The following is a 15,706-nucleotide window of genomic DNA, read 5'->3' as shown; positions in this document are numbered from 1 at the left end:
TTGTAAATGGCCATTGCGCCTACGTGGCAGGATATTAACTTTTTTTTTGTTACTTATTTGCCCTTACTCATTATATGCGGCAGTTTTTTTAAAATTCAAAAAAAAAAAAACAAATAAACTGTAAATGGTTTTTATTTTCGGAAAGCAGTTATTGCATTGTAGTTATGTTTGACGTGTGTTTTGGTCTGTATATCGGCATTAATGGTAATGATTCCCTGAGAGTCTGGACGTGTAAATGGTAATTTGCACGTTATCTGTTGTTAATTGATTTGTCAGCTTATTTACAATACAAATAACATGTAAATAAATTTCGTATTTATTGTCCATTAACATCAATTTACATCTGTTGTTAATTGATTCGACAGGTTATTTACAATACAAATAAACTGTAAATAAGTTTTGTAATATTCTCTGTTAATTGATTAACAGCATATTGTCTGATGTTAATTGATTTCACAGCTTATTTACAATACAACCGTCGGCGTCCCGAACGACTCCATCAGCAGCAGCCCCACGACGCCCATCGCCGCGTACCCCAAAATGGACCGCGCCTTCGTCGCCGTCCACCGCCATTCCCGCGTCACCTCTTCCACAGCGTCCTTCTCAGATTCGAAATCGCCGGCGGGATCGAGGCCAAGCGCGCTGGTGGTGGGATCGATGTGGATCACCTCTTCCACAGCGACGGACCCGTTTCTTTGTCGAAGCCTGCCAAAAGGATGTTCACCGAGTACGGATTCTGAAAAAAAATATTTACAGTTATTCAACATTTTGCAGCTATGTTTTTTCAACATAAAGTTACTGCCTTACAACGAATTCATTCAATTCGACACCATTATCGTTGTATTTTTCCCCAAAATAAACCTAGAATTGAAAAGGCCTTGAACTAATCGCACCGAAATCCCTAAAAATTAGCAACAAAAAAATGAAACAAAGGGAAGACCTTTCTCAAGGCGGTGGCGAGCTCGCCGCGAGTGAAGTTCACCGTCGTGGCGGTGGTAAGCGGAATTCCGTTACGGAACTGATACAGAGACACGTTTTTTTGTACGTACTCCGTGAATTGAACCCTAGAAATACAAATTTCATGACGAAAAGCAATCCAGTAAATCGAGAGGCTGTAGATCTCGGCGGCGATACCTGTCTCCGGGCTCGCCACTGGCGGCGACGAGCTTGTGGGAGTCGAGGACCATGTTCTTGTCCTCGTTGGACTTGTGAACCAGAATGCTGTTCACAGCTGTTGTGTCCGCCACCACGATGGCGAACCCGTCGCCCACTAGACCGAAAACGCACTCCATTGATCCCATCGAGGCCAAGCGCGTCGCGGCGGCTCGCCAGGCTGATGCGCCGGCGTTGTCTTCCTGGAAATACCTTTCTTCGTCGTCGGGATTGATGGTTTCGTTGTCTTTTTTGTTAATCTCGCCCAAAAATTACCAGACGTTGAGAAGATGAAGATTTCTACGAACCAGGCCGTGCGTTTGGTTTCTGGGTTTCAAATTTGGGTTTGCTCGTGTTTCCAATTTTCTTCTGAGAGAGAGATTGCGCGTGTCAGCTCTATTAATTACCGAAGCTTATGATGTGCCTCGATATCAGGGACAGTTATTATCTAATATTCTGATTTAAATGTTTTTTTTATTTCATTAATGTTGTGGGCAGGAACAGGTTAGGGGTTATATGGTATTTTTCAGCGTGTAAATAAGTTGGACTGGCCATTTACACGAAATTAACCAAATGGTGGCCAAATCCAAATTGGTTATAATTTCAGCGGCCATTTAGCTATATAACCCTTTTTTTATTTTAATTATGTAAAACGGTTCAAAACGGTCCAAATCAGTCCGGTCCGGTCCGGTCTAAACGGTCCAAATGGTTCAAAACGGTCCGGTCCGTTCTACACGATTCAAAACGGTTTGGTCCGGTCCGATTTTTACAGTTTTTTGGTCCGGTCCGGTTTGGGTTTTTTTGGACCGTTTTGAGCGGTCCGGTCCTTTTTTTGGCCGGTTTTGGACCGGACCGGACCGTGCACAGGCCTACTCTGAAGTGATTGATCATGTCTAAAACCAAAGAAAAGCAAGTACCTTAGATCTTTTTGGCTCTGATGATACCGGAACAATTTTCCGTGCAAAAACTCTATAATGAAATTCAGTCACTATCTTTGCGTGATCGAGCTTCAAGCAATCAGAAAAGTCAAACATGGCTGACTTGAGGACCTTCTGCGAATGCAGTCGATGGACTCGATAGTCTCTCCAGTGACTTACAACCTCTTGCATCGAGACGCTTTACTGAGAACCGAAGCTTAGGAAGGCATTTGAGGTTTGGGCAACAATTTATGTTCAGTGATACGAGAGACCGCAGATTGAAGATTGTGTCTGGAAGTTTCTCGAGACTTTGACAGTTCTGTAGGCTCAAGGTTTTAAGCCCGGTCAGATTCTCAACAAGAGGTCTTCTAAGCACTCCATATGCTCTAAAATTTTAGGGAAGTGTTCCAATTTTAAGCTCTCTTTCATAGAAAGAATCTTAAGAGACTTGAGCTTGCATATGGTAGTTGGAAGGGTTTTGAGCAAATAGCAACTATCTAAACACAATAGCGTGATGCGAATGAGAAGCTCGATGGATACAGGAACTTCCTCTATTTTTGTCCCAGCCAAAACGTGATAAAAATTTGGACCGCCGTCTAGTAAAGTTTAACAGAAAGACTATATTTAATTGAATGCAAGACTTTAAGGGCTATTTTTCATACTTGAGAAAATATGACATTACACATGTAAGAGTTGAGGGGGAAAATATGTAATTAATCCTAAACAAATGGTTAAAAATCCGAAAATCACAAACATTTGTGTAAAATATTTCAAAGTCTTACATTTATATTTTGATTTCAAAGTTTTACATTTTATATTTTGAAATTCGCACTTAATATTTTTTTTTTTTTTTTTTTTTTTGCTTTGTTTTTTGCGAGCTTGGTATTTTCTTTTATATTTCAAAATTTGAACTATCATTAGATTTTTTTTTTGGTGTTTTACAATGATTTTCAAATATTTTATTTAGTGAGATCAACAACGCCTTTTGGACTCGCGATTGCCCTTACCCCTTAAAATTTCCAAAAACCTTCATACAAAATTTCGAATTTGTTACAAAAATTATAAATCACGATTTTTTTTTATTTAAAAATTTGTATAGAAACTTCAAAAATTTTGAAAAGTTATTCAAGAAGACCAAAAATTGCATATAAAAATTCAAAAATCTGGTGTGTTTTTACGAACAAAACTCACTATTCCCCGAAAATCCAAAAACTCGTTTATCTAGAGTCACTGTCAGCTATTTTTAATAAAGTAATGTAATTATATTCTAGATATATTAAGAAAGATTACGATTCTTTTGTTTACAATTGAAATTATTATTCATGCACGAGCAGTCGGAAATCGCTTAGACATACTGATCCGGAAAGGCCTTTGAAAATTTCCTCAAGAGTCCTATGAAATATAACACTATATATTGAGGAATTTACACGAGTCTAAATTTTAAGTTTCCGTATCTCATTACACACGTCTTGATTTGGATTAACGGAAGCTCGAGCCACGAGCCTTGCAACGGACTTGGCCAAGAAAGCACTAGTCTCAGTCGAAGTCCTGATCGGCAAAGCAACATAAGGTTGTATAAGTTTTTCGTGCTCTCGATCTCCTATTCTCTCCCAAACTATTCTCCGCATCTATACGAGAGAGAGACCCTTTTGAAACTGCAACCAATCATGTTCGTTTTACGCGAACGCAAAGCATGTATCGATGAAGAAGTACATCGAGAACTTGTCTGCCAAGCTCGAGCGAGAGCAACAAAAAAATGAGGCCAACGATGATGGCATGGTTTTTTTATTTCTACTTTGGCCAACAACTAAACGAGGTCAAGTGCTAATAAAGTAGGCACAGTCAAACGTTGCCGTAGTTTTTTTTTTTTTTTTCACTAAGCTTTGATTATTGATGTTTATGTGATGTTCGGTCATTATATTTTATTTTATTTTTTTTAAATTTTATCGATTGTCAAATATGAACCATTCAATATCACTGATGGAATGTTCCACAAGGATGTGTTGTGGAGTAAAAAGAGTTTGTGAGAAACAAAACTATACTCTAAGGGCTTCTCCAACGCAGCCCTCAAAACCTCAAAAACGAGGGTGTGGCTGTCTCCAATCCAACCTGCATATCTTCAAAATGAGGGTGTGCTATAGTGCACCCTCAAATATTATTTTTTAGTCCTCATTTTTTGTATGGGTTTTAAAATTGACCTCGTTTCTCAAAGTTTAGTAAAATATTTTATTTTTTGGTACATAAAGATATATATATTTTAAACAGATCCTTTTTTATTCAATAAATTGAAATATTTTACTACTTGATCAATAAAAAAAACATAACACACATGCTATTAATATTAAAATTTAAATTAACAAACTAAATAATTAATTAATAGTACAATACTAAATTACATTAACACCCAAAATTAAAAAATAAAATTACATTAATACTCAAACTTGACACAAATTAAAATAAAAGTACAAACTATAAATTAAAGAAAATTAAAATCACAATAGTAGATGAGTACGAGACAACTGAAAAACCCGACTAATACTATAACAATAAAAGCAGTTACAAAATACTTCATAATATAAAAGGACCGACTAATACTCTGGTAAATCAGACCTTGAACCTCCAATGTCACTTAAAAATTGGCCATAATAATTAGGCGCAACTCGAGGTTGTTGTTGTTGTTGCTGCTGAGTTCTCTTTTGTATGATTCTTGCTTGCTCGGATCGAATAAACTCACATGTACTAGGATCAGTGATGGAATTCAAATTTGTTAACAAAATTTTATTTTCCTCCTCAATTTCTTTTTGGGCTAATTTTTTTGTTTGATTTTGCAAACGTTGTTGAGCCATCTCATAATTTTTTCCCCTACTTAATGAACTTTCTTTTAAGAAATTAAGAATTTCTTTGCTAGATGATACCAAATTATGAACGGATTAATTATTATCTTGGACCATTTTTCTTTGTAATTTTGCTTTCTTAACCCCTATAGGACGTTCAGATGAATTTTCACCACCATCGTCACTACTTAAATTGATAGAAAATGAAGATAAACCCGGAGATTGCGGTGTTGGAGACTCAGGCGTAGGGCTCCCAACGGTATGAGTATTTTGTCTTGAAGAAGCTAGAATACCAATGTTGACATTGTCTGTGAACTTTGGAACATCCTTCATCAAAAACCATACATGATCAAATTTAAAACCTTTTTTTAAGCTTTGGATCTTGCACCAATAACTTCTTTGCTTTGTCCGTCCGCAAAATTTATTTGGCCCATATAATGTTTATATATACATGTGTATAGACAGATATAAATAGGAAATGAAAATAATATATACATAAACATTTATATATATATATATATATATATATATATATATATGCATTGAATTTGTACTCACAATATCTTGTTCGGATGCCCCACTTGGATGCATATTTTCCACCTGGAGCATACAGCTCTTTAACTTCCTAAATGCATAAAGAATAACACCCATCCTGCCTTAACAAGATCTATCACTTCTACTTTCCCAGCTCTCTCCTTTTTGCTCATTGTAATTTTTTTCAACTTTTTTTCCAGAAGTTTTCTCTGGACTGGTTTATGCCTACGATTAGGTCTTGTGATATTTCTAAATACACATGACATAACAATACATCTTCTTGATTATTAAATGATGTACCACGAGATAAAGACATTTTTTTAAAGAAGATGTGGTAGTTGGAAGTGTGAAGAATTGATATCAAAGTTTGCTATTTATAGACAATTTAAAGTTATAATCTGACGACTAGGGATAAATGTAATCCGATGAATGACCAAGATACAACTTCAAAGATTTTTCTTATCTAGAATGTTGGATAAGGGTATATTGAATAAAGTAATAAATAAAATAAAATAAATAATCCAACGGATTGGGGATAGATGAAATCTGATGAATGGCCAAGATCCAATTTCAAAGATTTCCTTATCTATAATGTCGGATAAAGTAATAAAAAAATAAAAATAACAATCCAACGATTGGGGATGGATGAGATCTATTGCATGGTCAAGATATATTTTCGAAGATATCCTTATCTAAAATGTCGGATAAAGAAATTAAAAATAATTAATAGACAAACATGATTCTAATCTAACGATTACAGGTAGATGATATCTAATGAATGGCCAAGATTAGATTTTCAAGATTTTCTTTGGATATATTATATAAAATAAGATGATGGTAAGATAGAAATCCGATGATCGGTAATGGATGAAATCTAATGAATGGCAGAGATTCAATTCTCGTTATCTCCTTATCTTCTCCAATAGTAAAATTCATATTTATAAAAACCAAGCTATATTGCATTCAAACGTCACAAAAATTTCTTAATCTTCTTAGTAAAAAAATGAATTTTAATATCGGAGGTCCATCCTCTTTTCAAACTTCACAATCGTCTTCCTCTTCAGACGATTCATCATTTGATGAGTGGTTGGCGGAGGACCTTGAAGCAATTGAGAGAGAAGAACTAGCCGCAGTCAATGCATTTGTCAACAACAACCTCCTCATTCACCAACTCATTCAAGAAAGAAACAATGTTAGTCATCGAGGCTCTGTTCCCGGTCACATCGTTGTACACCGTGACCGAGAAAATGCTCATGATAGATTGTTCAATGATTACTTTGCTAATAAACCTGTGTATGGTGAACGAGAGTTCCATCGGCGATTTCGAATGTCGCGGAGGTTATTCCTTCACATCGTTGATGAAGTTAAGCAATATGACAACTACTTCAATCAGCGATGTGATGGGCTTGGAAGATTGGTATTGTCAACTCTACAAAAAGTAACTGCTGCTATTCGAATTTTGGCTTATGGTATGCGGGCTGATGCCACTGATGAGTACATTAAAATAGGAAAGTCTACAGCGATTGAATGCATGAAGAGGTTTTGTCGTGCAATTGTAGCAATCTTTTCGGAGTGGTATCTCAGGTCGCCAACAAGAGAAGATGTCACAAGACTTCTCAATATTGGCCAACAACGCGGATTCCCGAGAATCTTGGGTTGTCTGGATTGTATGCATTATAAGAGAAAATATTCTTAAGCGGTTGCAGATTATGATCTATGGATATGGCATGCGTATTTTGGTATGCCAGGCAGCAACAACTACATCAATGTGTTGGAGTCATCTAGTTTATTCTAAAATATTCGTCAAGGTATTTCTCATCCAGCTAATTACGTTATTCAAGGGAAAGAGTATAATATGGGTTATTATTTAGCGATAATATTTACCCAAAATGGTCCACTATTGTTCAAACTATACATGATCCCCGAGGTCCAAAGAAGAAATTGTTTGCAGCAAAGCAAGAAGCATATCGAAAAGATGTTGAACGTGCGTTTGGAGTTTTGCAAGGGAAGTTTAGTATCATAGCAGGATCAACACCTTACTGGAAGAAAGAAGTATTGCATGACATAATGACAACATGCATTATAATGCACAACATGATAATTGAGGATGAACGTGATGTTAATGCCCCAATCAGAGATGCAAGGCCAGGGCCATGTTGCGAATTTTCTCGTACACGCAAGTGCACGTGGTCGCAATAGTAATAAATCGTAAGAACGAGTCGATCCCACGAGGACTAGCTAAATTGAGGAATCCGATAATCACAAGCTAATATAGAACTAAATATAGTTGATGGAATCGTTGTCACAAAAATTCACTAACATGTCACAAAATTAAATAACTAGATGCACAAAAAATTATAATGGCTAAAGAGAAGGACTATGGTTCACGGGTTCACAAAACAACTTAGATTCGCTGAATTAGGAAAAGAAACAAGCTATTGAGATTCATACTTTTCACTACTCGATCATACTCACTTTAATAGAATTGATAGATCTCTCTCAAGCATCTAACAACCTAAACCGATACCGGAATATCATCTTTCGATCTCAACTCCTAACAAGCACGGCTAGCATAAAAACAAGAGTATTCTCACGAGTCTAGAACAACCTAGCTATATCTAGCCTAGGAATGAATTCTAGTAATCCACACAAAAACACAACAACCTAACCTTTCTCAAGCATTAGAGTTGAACATAAAACAAGCATGAGTTCATGACATTCATACAAGCATTAAGCATAGTTATGGATTAAGCAAAAGTGATGAGAAAAACAACAACCTAACAATTCTAATATCATAAATCCTACATCGTAATGAACCCGCTACACCATAGCCCTACATGAGACTAGTTCATATTAATAACCATGACAATAGAAATACTTAAAGATTAACACAAGAACAACACATCAAGAGACATCATGATCATATGAAAAACTTGAATTAAAAATAGTAAGAGTTAGAGAATAGAACACTTAATTAGATTGTAGCAACGGTAGAACTCAGCAGCTCTCTCCTTCTCTTCAAATTAGAGCCACAAAGTATGAACAAGTCTGGAAAATTTAGAAAAATTAAAGAAAAGCTAAGACAAGGAAAAAGGTGTTCTTCATAGATTCTACAAAATATCTCTTCATGCATGACTTCTTCTGAAAGCATTGGTCTTTTTAAGGTTGAATGGGCTTGTTTTCGGAGCAATCTAAGCCTTCCAATCTCATCCAATGGCTGAGAATCGCTAAAAAAATTGAAGTTCATGAAGTCTGTCAGGATGACCGTGCGCCGCGCGGTTCGCGCGTAAGACTCTGTGGCTTTTGCTTCAGAATTCCCACTCCGCACGGCGCGTGAAATGGACCTCGCGGCGCGCGGAGTTGTCAAAAATGTTTTTGACATTTCTTTTCTTTGTTTTTGCTCCGTTTTGACTCCGATTAGCTTATTTTTCCATATTGAGACTCCAAACACTAGTAAAACCCATATAGACCTGAAAATCCATCAAAAACACTCTAGAGATAATAAAAATCCTTGAGAACTCGTTGGATTCAAGCTCGGGAGATAGGAGTTTACGCGTGATTAACGCACCTATCAAATCCCCCCAAACTTAAACCGTGACTTGTCCTCAAGTAACAAAAGAAAATGAAACACACACGAATCAAAAGAAAAAGAAAGAAAGATGAACTATGTGGATAGAATTCTAATGCTCAAAAATTGCCTCAAACACTTGTCAATGCCTCAACTCAAATTTATATAGACATGAAAACCCACCTTTTCAAGTTTTTTAACCGACTACCAAATATGAAAGCAATCATGTGAGCTCATGTCACCTTAGACCTATTTTACAATGCTTACCATCTCGTGAACTTTCGGAATCCTAGTCTCATAGTCTTTCCAACCGTCATCAAGAGAACACAAAATCGAAAATGAATAAGAATTAGTTTCAATTTGACACAACCATATGCCCCATCTTCTCTCTTCTCTCTACTAATGTGCACACCTCATTTCTAGCTCGTCAATTAGGTCTTAAAAGGCTTGTAACGTTCAAGGTAAGGTTAAAGGTATGGAAAGGAAATTTCAGTGGCTTGAACATCAACTTTAGCGACTCAAATCTCACCCGAAAATACAACCCTCACATGAAGTTCACTCACTCACCCATCCCTACGTTCTTGGCATCCAATTCCGCCCAACGAGAACGTTTTACTTAGTGCTTTTATTTCCCGTGTTTTCCCCCCCAAACTTTGACTCAACAAAAACAAACGACAAGTCTTTAAAAACATAGAACACCACGCCAACATAACACACTTTTTTTTTTTAACATTTTTCTTTTTTCTCTCTTTTATATATATATATATATATATATATATATATATATATATATATATATAAAATTAAAAATAACTAATCACCGGCGTGGTGTCTAAAGGACTATAGAACACATAAAGACTAGTCGGAGAACATGTCATAAAATAGAAAAAAAAATCACTCATGTCACTCAAGAGTCGCTAAAGTCAATGGGGTTCTTTGTGGGATTTTCAACTTATCGGCTCGGCTTTTTCTGACTAAGTATCGAGAATGGATAGTGTTTGGCCTTTTGTGAGTGGGTTTTAAAGGATAAACAAACATGGGTTGGCTTTTTGGCTTGACGGGCTATACCTAATAATGCCTAAATCATCCTCGCTAGATCAATGTGCACTTAATTTCGCTTCGATTAGAGATCGGAGAGGGTTCTAGTGTGTTTGGTGTTTTCTTTCAAATGATTGACTAGACTACTCCTCAAGGTTTCCTAACCTTCGAGACATACAAAATTTAGGTCTAGTTTTGGCAACAACCTATCTCACTAAACTTCTTTCACACAAGGTAGCACATGAGTCTATTTTCACTATCTAAGATTGAAGATTTAATATCATTGGCTATCACAAGTGAATCATTGGCAATTGAGCATAAATTCTACTAGAACCACACAAAGAAGAAAAAAAAAAAAATTAAACTATCCGATTTATGTACAAACACACCCCACAAGACACGAAAAACTTCCCCCCCCCCCAAACTTAGAACACACATTGCCCTCAATGTAAATAAAATGGGAACAAAAAGTACATACCTCGCAGGGGTGGTCGAGCTCCCCTACTCGTCCTCGTCATACTCCTCGTCCTCGTCATCGTTATTGTTATCGTCGGCTTCGGGAGGAACGTATTGGCTTGGCTCCCATGGATGATAGAAGGGATATGGCTCCATGAGGCGTTGTGGGTAGGCCGGGTAGACGGGGACGTCGGGATAGACACCGGCACTCGCATCGGGAGGGGGGTGTAGTATTGGTATTGGTGAGACGTCCATTGGTTGTAGACACTCCGATGAAATTCGTCCCGCTCCCGTGCGCGGTCCCCGAAATCGTTGAGGAAGCTCCCAAGCACGTTGGTCCGGTTACCGAGGGTGAGCACATTGTCGTCGATGCGGCCCAATTGTTGCGCAAAGTTGTTCATCATGGCCATTAGCCCTTGGTTCCCCGCCGGTGGTCCTTCGGCTCGGCCCGGTGGCGGTGGCTGCTCGACGTCGGGCTCGTCAAAGATGAAGACGTTGGGGCCCACTTGATAGCGTTCCGGGACTTCGATAAATCCTCAGCCGCGTGGGTGTGCTTGCCCATGCTTCCATTGCGGAAGCTTCATAATCTTCTCCTCATTGATCGGGGCTCCAAGCGGTGCACGTTGCTCGGAGTTTGGAATCTTGAGCTCGGCGTCGAGGAAGAGTTGCGTGATTAGCCCGCCGTGGCCAAGTGTGACATCGGTGTCACGTCTCGCGCAGAACAAGAATCTCTCTCGTAGGAGCCTCCCGATGTTGATCCCTTTGCCCGTAACGATGCACGCCAATAGAGCTAGTCGTTGATGGTCGAGTTGGTGTGGCCGCAAGTTTGGGAGAATTGAGGCGCAAATGAAGTATTGCCACGCCTTGGCGAAGCGGTTGATACTCGAGATTGGGAGGAAGCTTGGGACTAGTTGCCCGTGCACGGTTTTCGTCTTGTACGTGGCACCGGGATAGGCAAGCAAACGGATCCACTCTTCCCATTACGGTTGGATCGTGAGGTTGAAGTAGTCGTCATTATCGGGCTCCGCGATGCCGAGATATGCGTTGAGGGCGGCCGGCGAGATGTTGACGCTCACGTTCGGGACCCGAACTACATTGCCTTCCGTCACCGAGAGATTGTAGTAGAATTCCCGTACAAGTTTCGGTGATGCTGGGGTGGTGATGTTGCACAAATTTCCCCACCCAAGAGCCTCGATTTGCGCCACCATGTCTCCGCATTTTTGGAGATGACGTCCCACACGTCTCCCGCTCCCTCGAGCAATGTTGATGGCCGAGGCAATGCGACTCCCATTCGACGGGCTCTCTTGGGTTGGGTACGTGACGATGACGCTCGGTGCATCTTGTAATTCTTGGAGATGAATGGAGGAATGAGAATGAACTCAAGGAGAAAATCACCACAATGTTGAGTAGGATGTGATGCACAAGTGATTAGAACTCTAAAAATATGTTTGATTTCGAGAAAAAGATGAATTTTGGAGAGAAAATTGGTGTGGGTGTAAAGGGAATTTGGAGATGGAATGAGGAATGAATGAATTTTCGCATTTTTTAAACCAGTTTTTCGGGTCCGCGCGCCGCGCGGTCCAAAAAAATAGATTTCGCGCGGTCCGCGCGTTAGACTCGGGACTTTGACGCTTCAAAATTTTTGGACCACGCGGCGCGCGAAATGGGCCTCGCGCCGCGCGGTCCAAAAAATTTTGAGCGCGCGTACCGCGCGTAAGACTCTGGAAAATTCGCTCCATCCTTTTTTTTTAGATATTTTTATGAACAAACAAAGAAATAAAATAAAATAAAATAAACTCTTAACAAAATGACTTCAAATTAATGCAATGAAAGAAAACACGGGTTGCCTCCCGCGAAGCGCTTTAGTTAACGTCAATAGCTTGACGGGGTACCAATTTATCATGCGATGAAGTCGAGGTACGCCACCGTTCTCTCGTTGTCAAATACGCCGCCATAGTACGGCTTCACTCGCTGCCCATTCACCATGAATCTCTCGCCACTTGCACTCTCAAGCTCGTACATGCCGGATGCGAATATTTTTGTGATAATGAACGGTCCGGACCACATTGACTTGAGCTTTCCGGGAAAGAGTCTCAACCGGGAGTTGTATAGGAGGACTTGTTGTCCCGGGTTGATCTCTTTTGACACGATATGTTTGTCGTGCCATGCCTTCGTCTTCTCCTTGTAGATTCTCGCGTTCTCGAATGCTTCGTGTCGGAACTCGTCGAGTTCGTTGAGTTCAAGGAGTCTTTGTTTCCCGGCTGCCTCGTGGTCAAAGTTGAAAAATTTCATTGCCCACAACGCTCTATGCTCAAGCTCTACCGGAAGATGGCACGCCTTGCCATAGACTAGTTTGTACGGAGACATACCGATTGGAGTTTTGAAGGATGTTCGGTACGCCCATAGAGCATCGTCGAGCTTGTGAGCCCAGTCTTTGCGCGAGCTTCCCACCGTCTTCTCTAAGATCTTCTTTATCTCGCGGTTAGAGACTTCGGCTTGACCGTTGGATTGAGGGTGATACGCCAATGCCTTCCGGTGAGTGACACTATACTTTGCAAGGAGCGCAGCGAATTGACGATTGCAAAAGTGGGAGCCTCCGTCACTTATGATTGCTCGCGGTGTTCCATGGCGTGTGAATATATTGTGCTTGAGGAAGCGGAGCACTTCTTTCCCGTCGCTTGTTGGAGTAGCCTTTGCTTCCACCCATTTGGACACGTAATCGACCACGAGTAGGATGTACTTGTTTCCATAGGAGCGTGGGAACGGACCCATGAAGTCTATCCCCCAAACATCGAACGGCTCTATCTCCATTATGTTCTTCAATGGCATCTCATTCCGGTTCGAGATGTTTCCCGTCCGTTGGCATCGGTCGCATGACATGAGGAAATTCCGGTAATCTCGGAAGAGGTTCGGCCAAAAGAAGCCGCTTTGAAGCACCTTAGCCGCCGTGCGATTGTGCCCGAAATGTCCTCCACACGCTAGAGAATGACAATGCTTGAGTATGGAGAGCATCTCATCGTCGGGCACGCATCGGCGGACTATTGAATCCGCGCACTGCCGGTAAAGGATTGGCTCTTCCCAATAGTATCGTCGAACGTCGGAGAGGAATTTCTTCTTCTGGTGGTGGTTGTAGTCCGGAGGCATCTTGTTGCTCACCAAGAAGTTGATGATGTCGGCGTACCATGGTGTTTCCACCTTCTCCACGGCTAGCAATTTTTTGTCTCGGAAATTGTCGTCGATAGGCACCTTTTGGTCGTGGATGTGGGTGAGGTCTTCTAGGCGTGAGAGGTGGTCGGCTACGAGGTTCTCCGTCCATTTCTTGTCTTTGATCTCCACGTCAAATTCTTGGAGGAGGAGGATCCATCGAATGAGCCGCGGCTTTGCATCTTTCTTCGCCATCAAGTGTCGGATCGCCGCATGATTGGTGTAGACGATGGTCTTATTGCCAATGACATAAGGTCGGAATTTGTCAAAGGCAAAGACCACCGCAAGGAGCTCCTTCTCGGTGGTGGTGTAGTTGATTTGGGCATCGTTGAGGGTTCGGCTTGCGTAGTAGATTGTGTGGAAGGCTCTTCCTCTTCGCTGCCCAAGAACCGCACCTACCGCAAAATCGCTCGCATCGGTCATCATCTCGAACGGTTCGCTCCAATCGGGTGCCACTATCATCGGGGCGGTGCTCAACTTGTTCTTGAGCGTGATGAATGCCTCCATGCACTCGTTGGTGAAGATGAACTTTGCATCCTTCTCGAGGAGACCACAAAGAGGTTTTGTGATTTTCAAGAAGTCTTTGATGAACCTCCGGTAGAAGCCCGCATGCCCCAAGAAGCTCCGCACACCTTTGACCAAGATTGGTGGAGGTAGTTTCTCGATCGTGGCAATCTTTGCTCGGTCTACTTCCAGCCCTTGTGCGGAGACCCGATGGCCTAGAACAATTCCTTCTTTCACCATGAAATGACATTTCTCCCAATTGAGCACGAGGTTGGCTTCCACGCACCGATCTAACACCTTAGACAAATTCTCGAGGCAAACGTCGTAAGTAGCACCGAAAAATAGAGAAGTCTTCCATGAATACCTCTATGGTGCACTCAACCATGTCGGAGAAGATGGCCATCATGCACCTTTGGAAAGTGGCCGGTGCATTGCATAGGCCGAAGGGCATTCGCCGGAAAGCAAATGTGCCATAAGGACACGTGAATGTTGTCTTCTCATGATCTTCGGGGGCGATGGCGATTTGGTTGTATCCGGAGTAGCCGTCGAGGAAGCAATAGTATTCGTGGCCGGCAAGGCGGTCAAGCATTTGGTCGATGAAGGGTAAAGGAAAGTGATCTTTCCGGGTGGCGGTGTTGAGCTTGCGGTAGTCCATGCATATTCGGAAGCCGGTGACGGTGCGAGTCGGGATAAGTTCGTTGTTGTTGTTTCGAATCACCGTCATTCCACCTTTCTTTGGAACGCATTGGACCGGGCTAACCCACGAGCTGTCGGAGATTGGGTAGATTACTCCGGCATCGAGCCACTTCAATATCTCTTTGCGCACCACCTCCTTCATTGCCGGATTGAGCCTTCGTTGATGTTCAATGGAGGGACGGGCGTTGTCTTCCATGAGGATGCGATGCGTGCAAAAAGATGGACTGATTCCTTTAATGTCGGAAAGAGTCCATCCAATTGCCGGCATATGGGATTGCAACACTCGCAACAACTTGTCTTCTTGCTCGCCGGTGAGGTGGTCGGATATGATGACCGGGAGAGTCTTCTCAGCTCCAAGGAAGGCGTAGCGGAGGTGAGAAGACAGCTCCTTGAGCTCGATCTCCGGAGGCTCCTCCATGGTTGGTTTGCGTGGCTTTGGGCTTTCTCCTAGCTCCTCGAAATACTTCCTTCTATTGGGTTCGAACCCATCCATGTAATTCGCGTATTCTAAGGCTGCACAAGTAACGATTTCATTAGCGGAATCACACGAGTTAAGAAGACATACCTCAAGGGGCTCATCCGAGCGGCAAGAATGGTCGTCAATGACCGCATCACAAAAATCGACCCGGAATATATCATCACCTTCTTTTGGGTATTTCATGGTTTTGAAGACGTTGAAGACGACTTCCTCATCTTGCACCCTTAACTTGAGTTCGCCTTTTTGGACATCGATCAAGGCTCCTCCGGTAGCTAGGAATGGCCTTCCCAATATGATAGGGATATTTGTGTCTTCCTCCATGTCT

General features: G+C 41.2%; 2 protein-coding genes across 2 annotated transcripts; both read right to left on the bottom strand.

Moving 5' to 3' along the window:
• Window positions 1-482: 482 nt before the first annotated feature.
• LOC149394377 (proteasome subunit beta type-2-A-like) lies at window positions 483-1,292 on the bottom strand. The gene is made up of 3 exons (XM_089616723.1): window positions 1,135-1,292; window positions 941-1,064; window positions 483-736 (listed from the first exon to the last, which is right to left on the bottom strand). Exons 1-3 carry the CDS (start codon window positions 1,290-1,292, stop codon window positions 665-667), a joined length of 354 nt encoding a protein of 117 aa, XP_089472849.1. The 3' UTR covers window positions 483-664.
• A 4,122-nt stretch (window positions 1,293-5,414) lies between these two features.
• On the bottom strand, window positions 5,415-5,753 carry LOC149394376 (uncharacterized). The gene has a single exon (XM_089616725.1). It carries the CDS (start codon window positions 5,751-5,753, stop codon window positions 5,622-5,624), a length of 132 nt encoding a protein of 43 aa, XP_089472851.1. The 3' UTR covers window positions 5,415-5,621.
• Window positions 5,754-15,706: the final 9,953 nt, after the last annotated feature.

This window comes from Urtica dioica, chromosome 6, assembly GCF_054948205.1.
Source record: "Urtica dioica subsp. dioica isolate 48M chromosome 6, U.dioica_male_clone48M_v1_H2, whole genome shotgun sequence".
Classification (NCBI taxonomy): Eukaryota; Viridiplantae; Streptophyta; class Magnoliopsida; order Rosales; family Urticaceae; genus Urtica; species Urtica dioica.
Note: the sequence above shows the minus strand (reverse complement) of the source record. Positions and strands in the feature narration are given on the sequence as shown.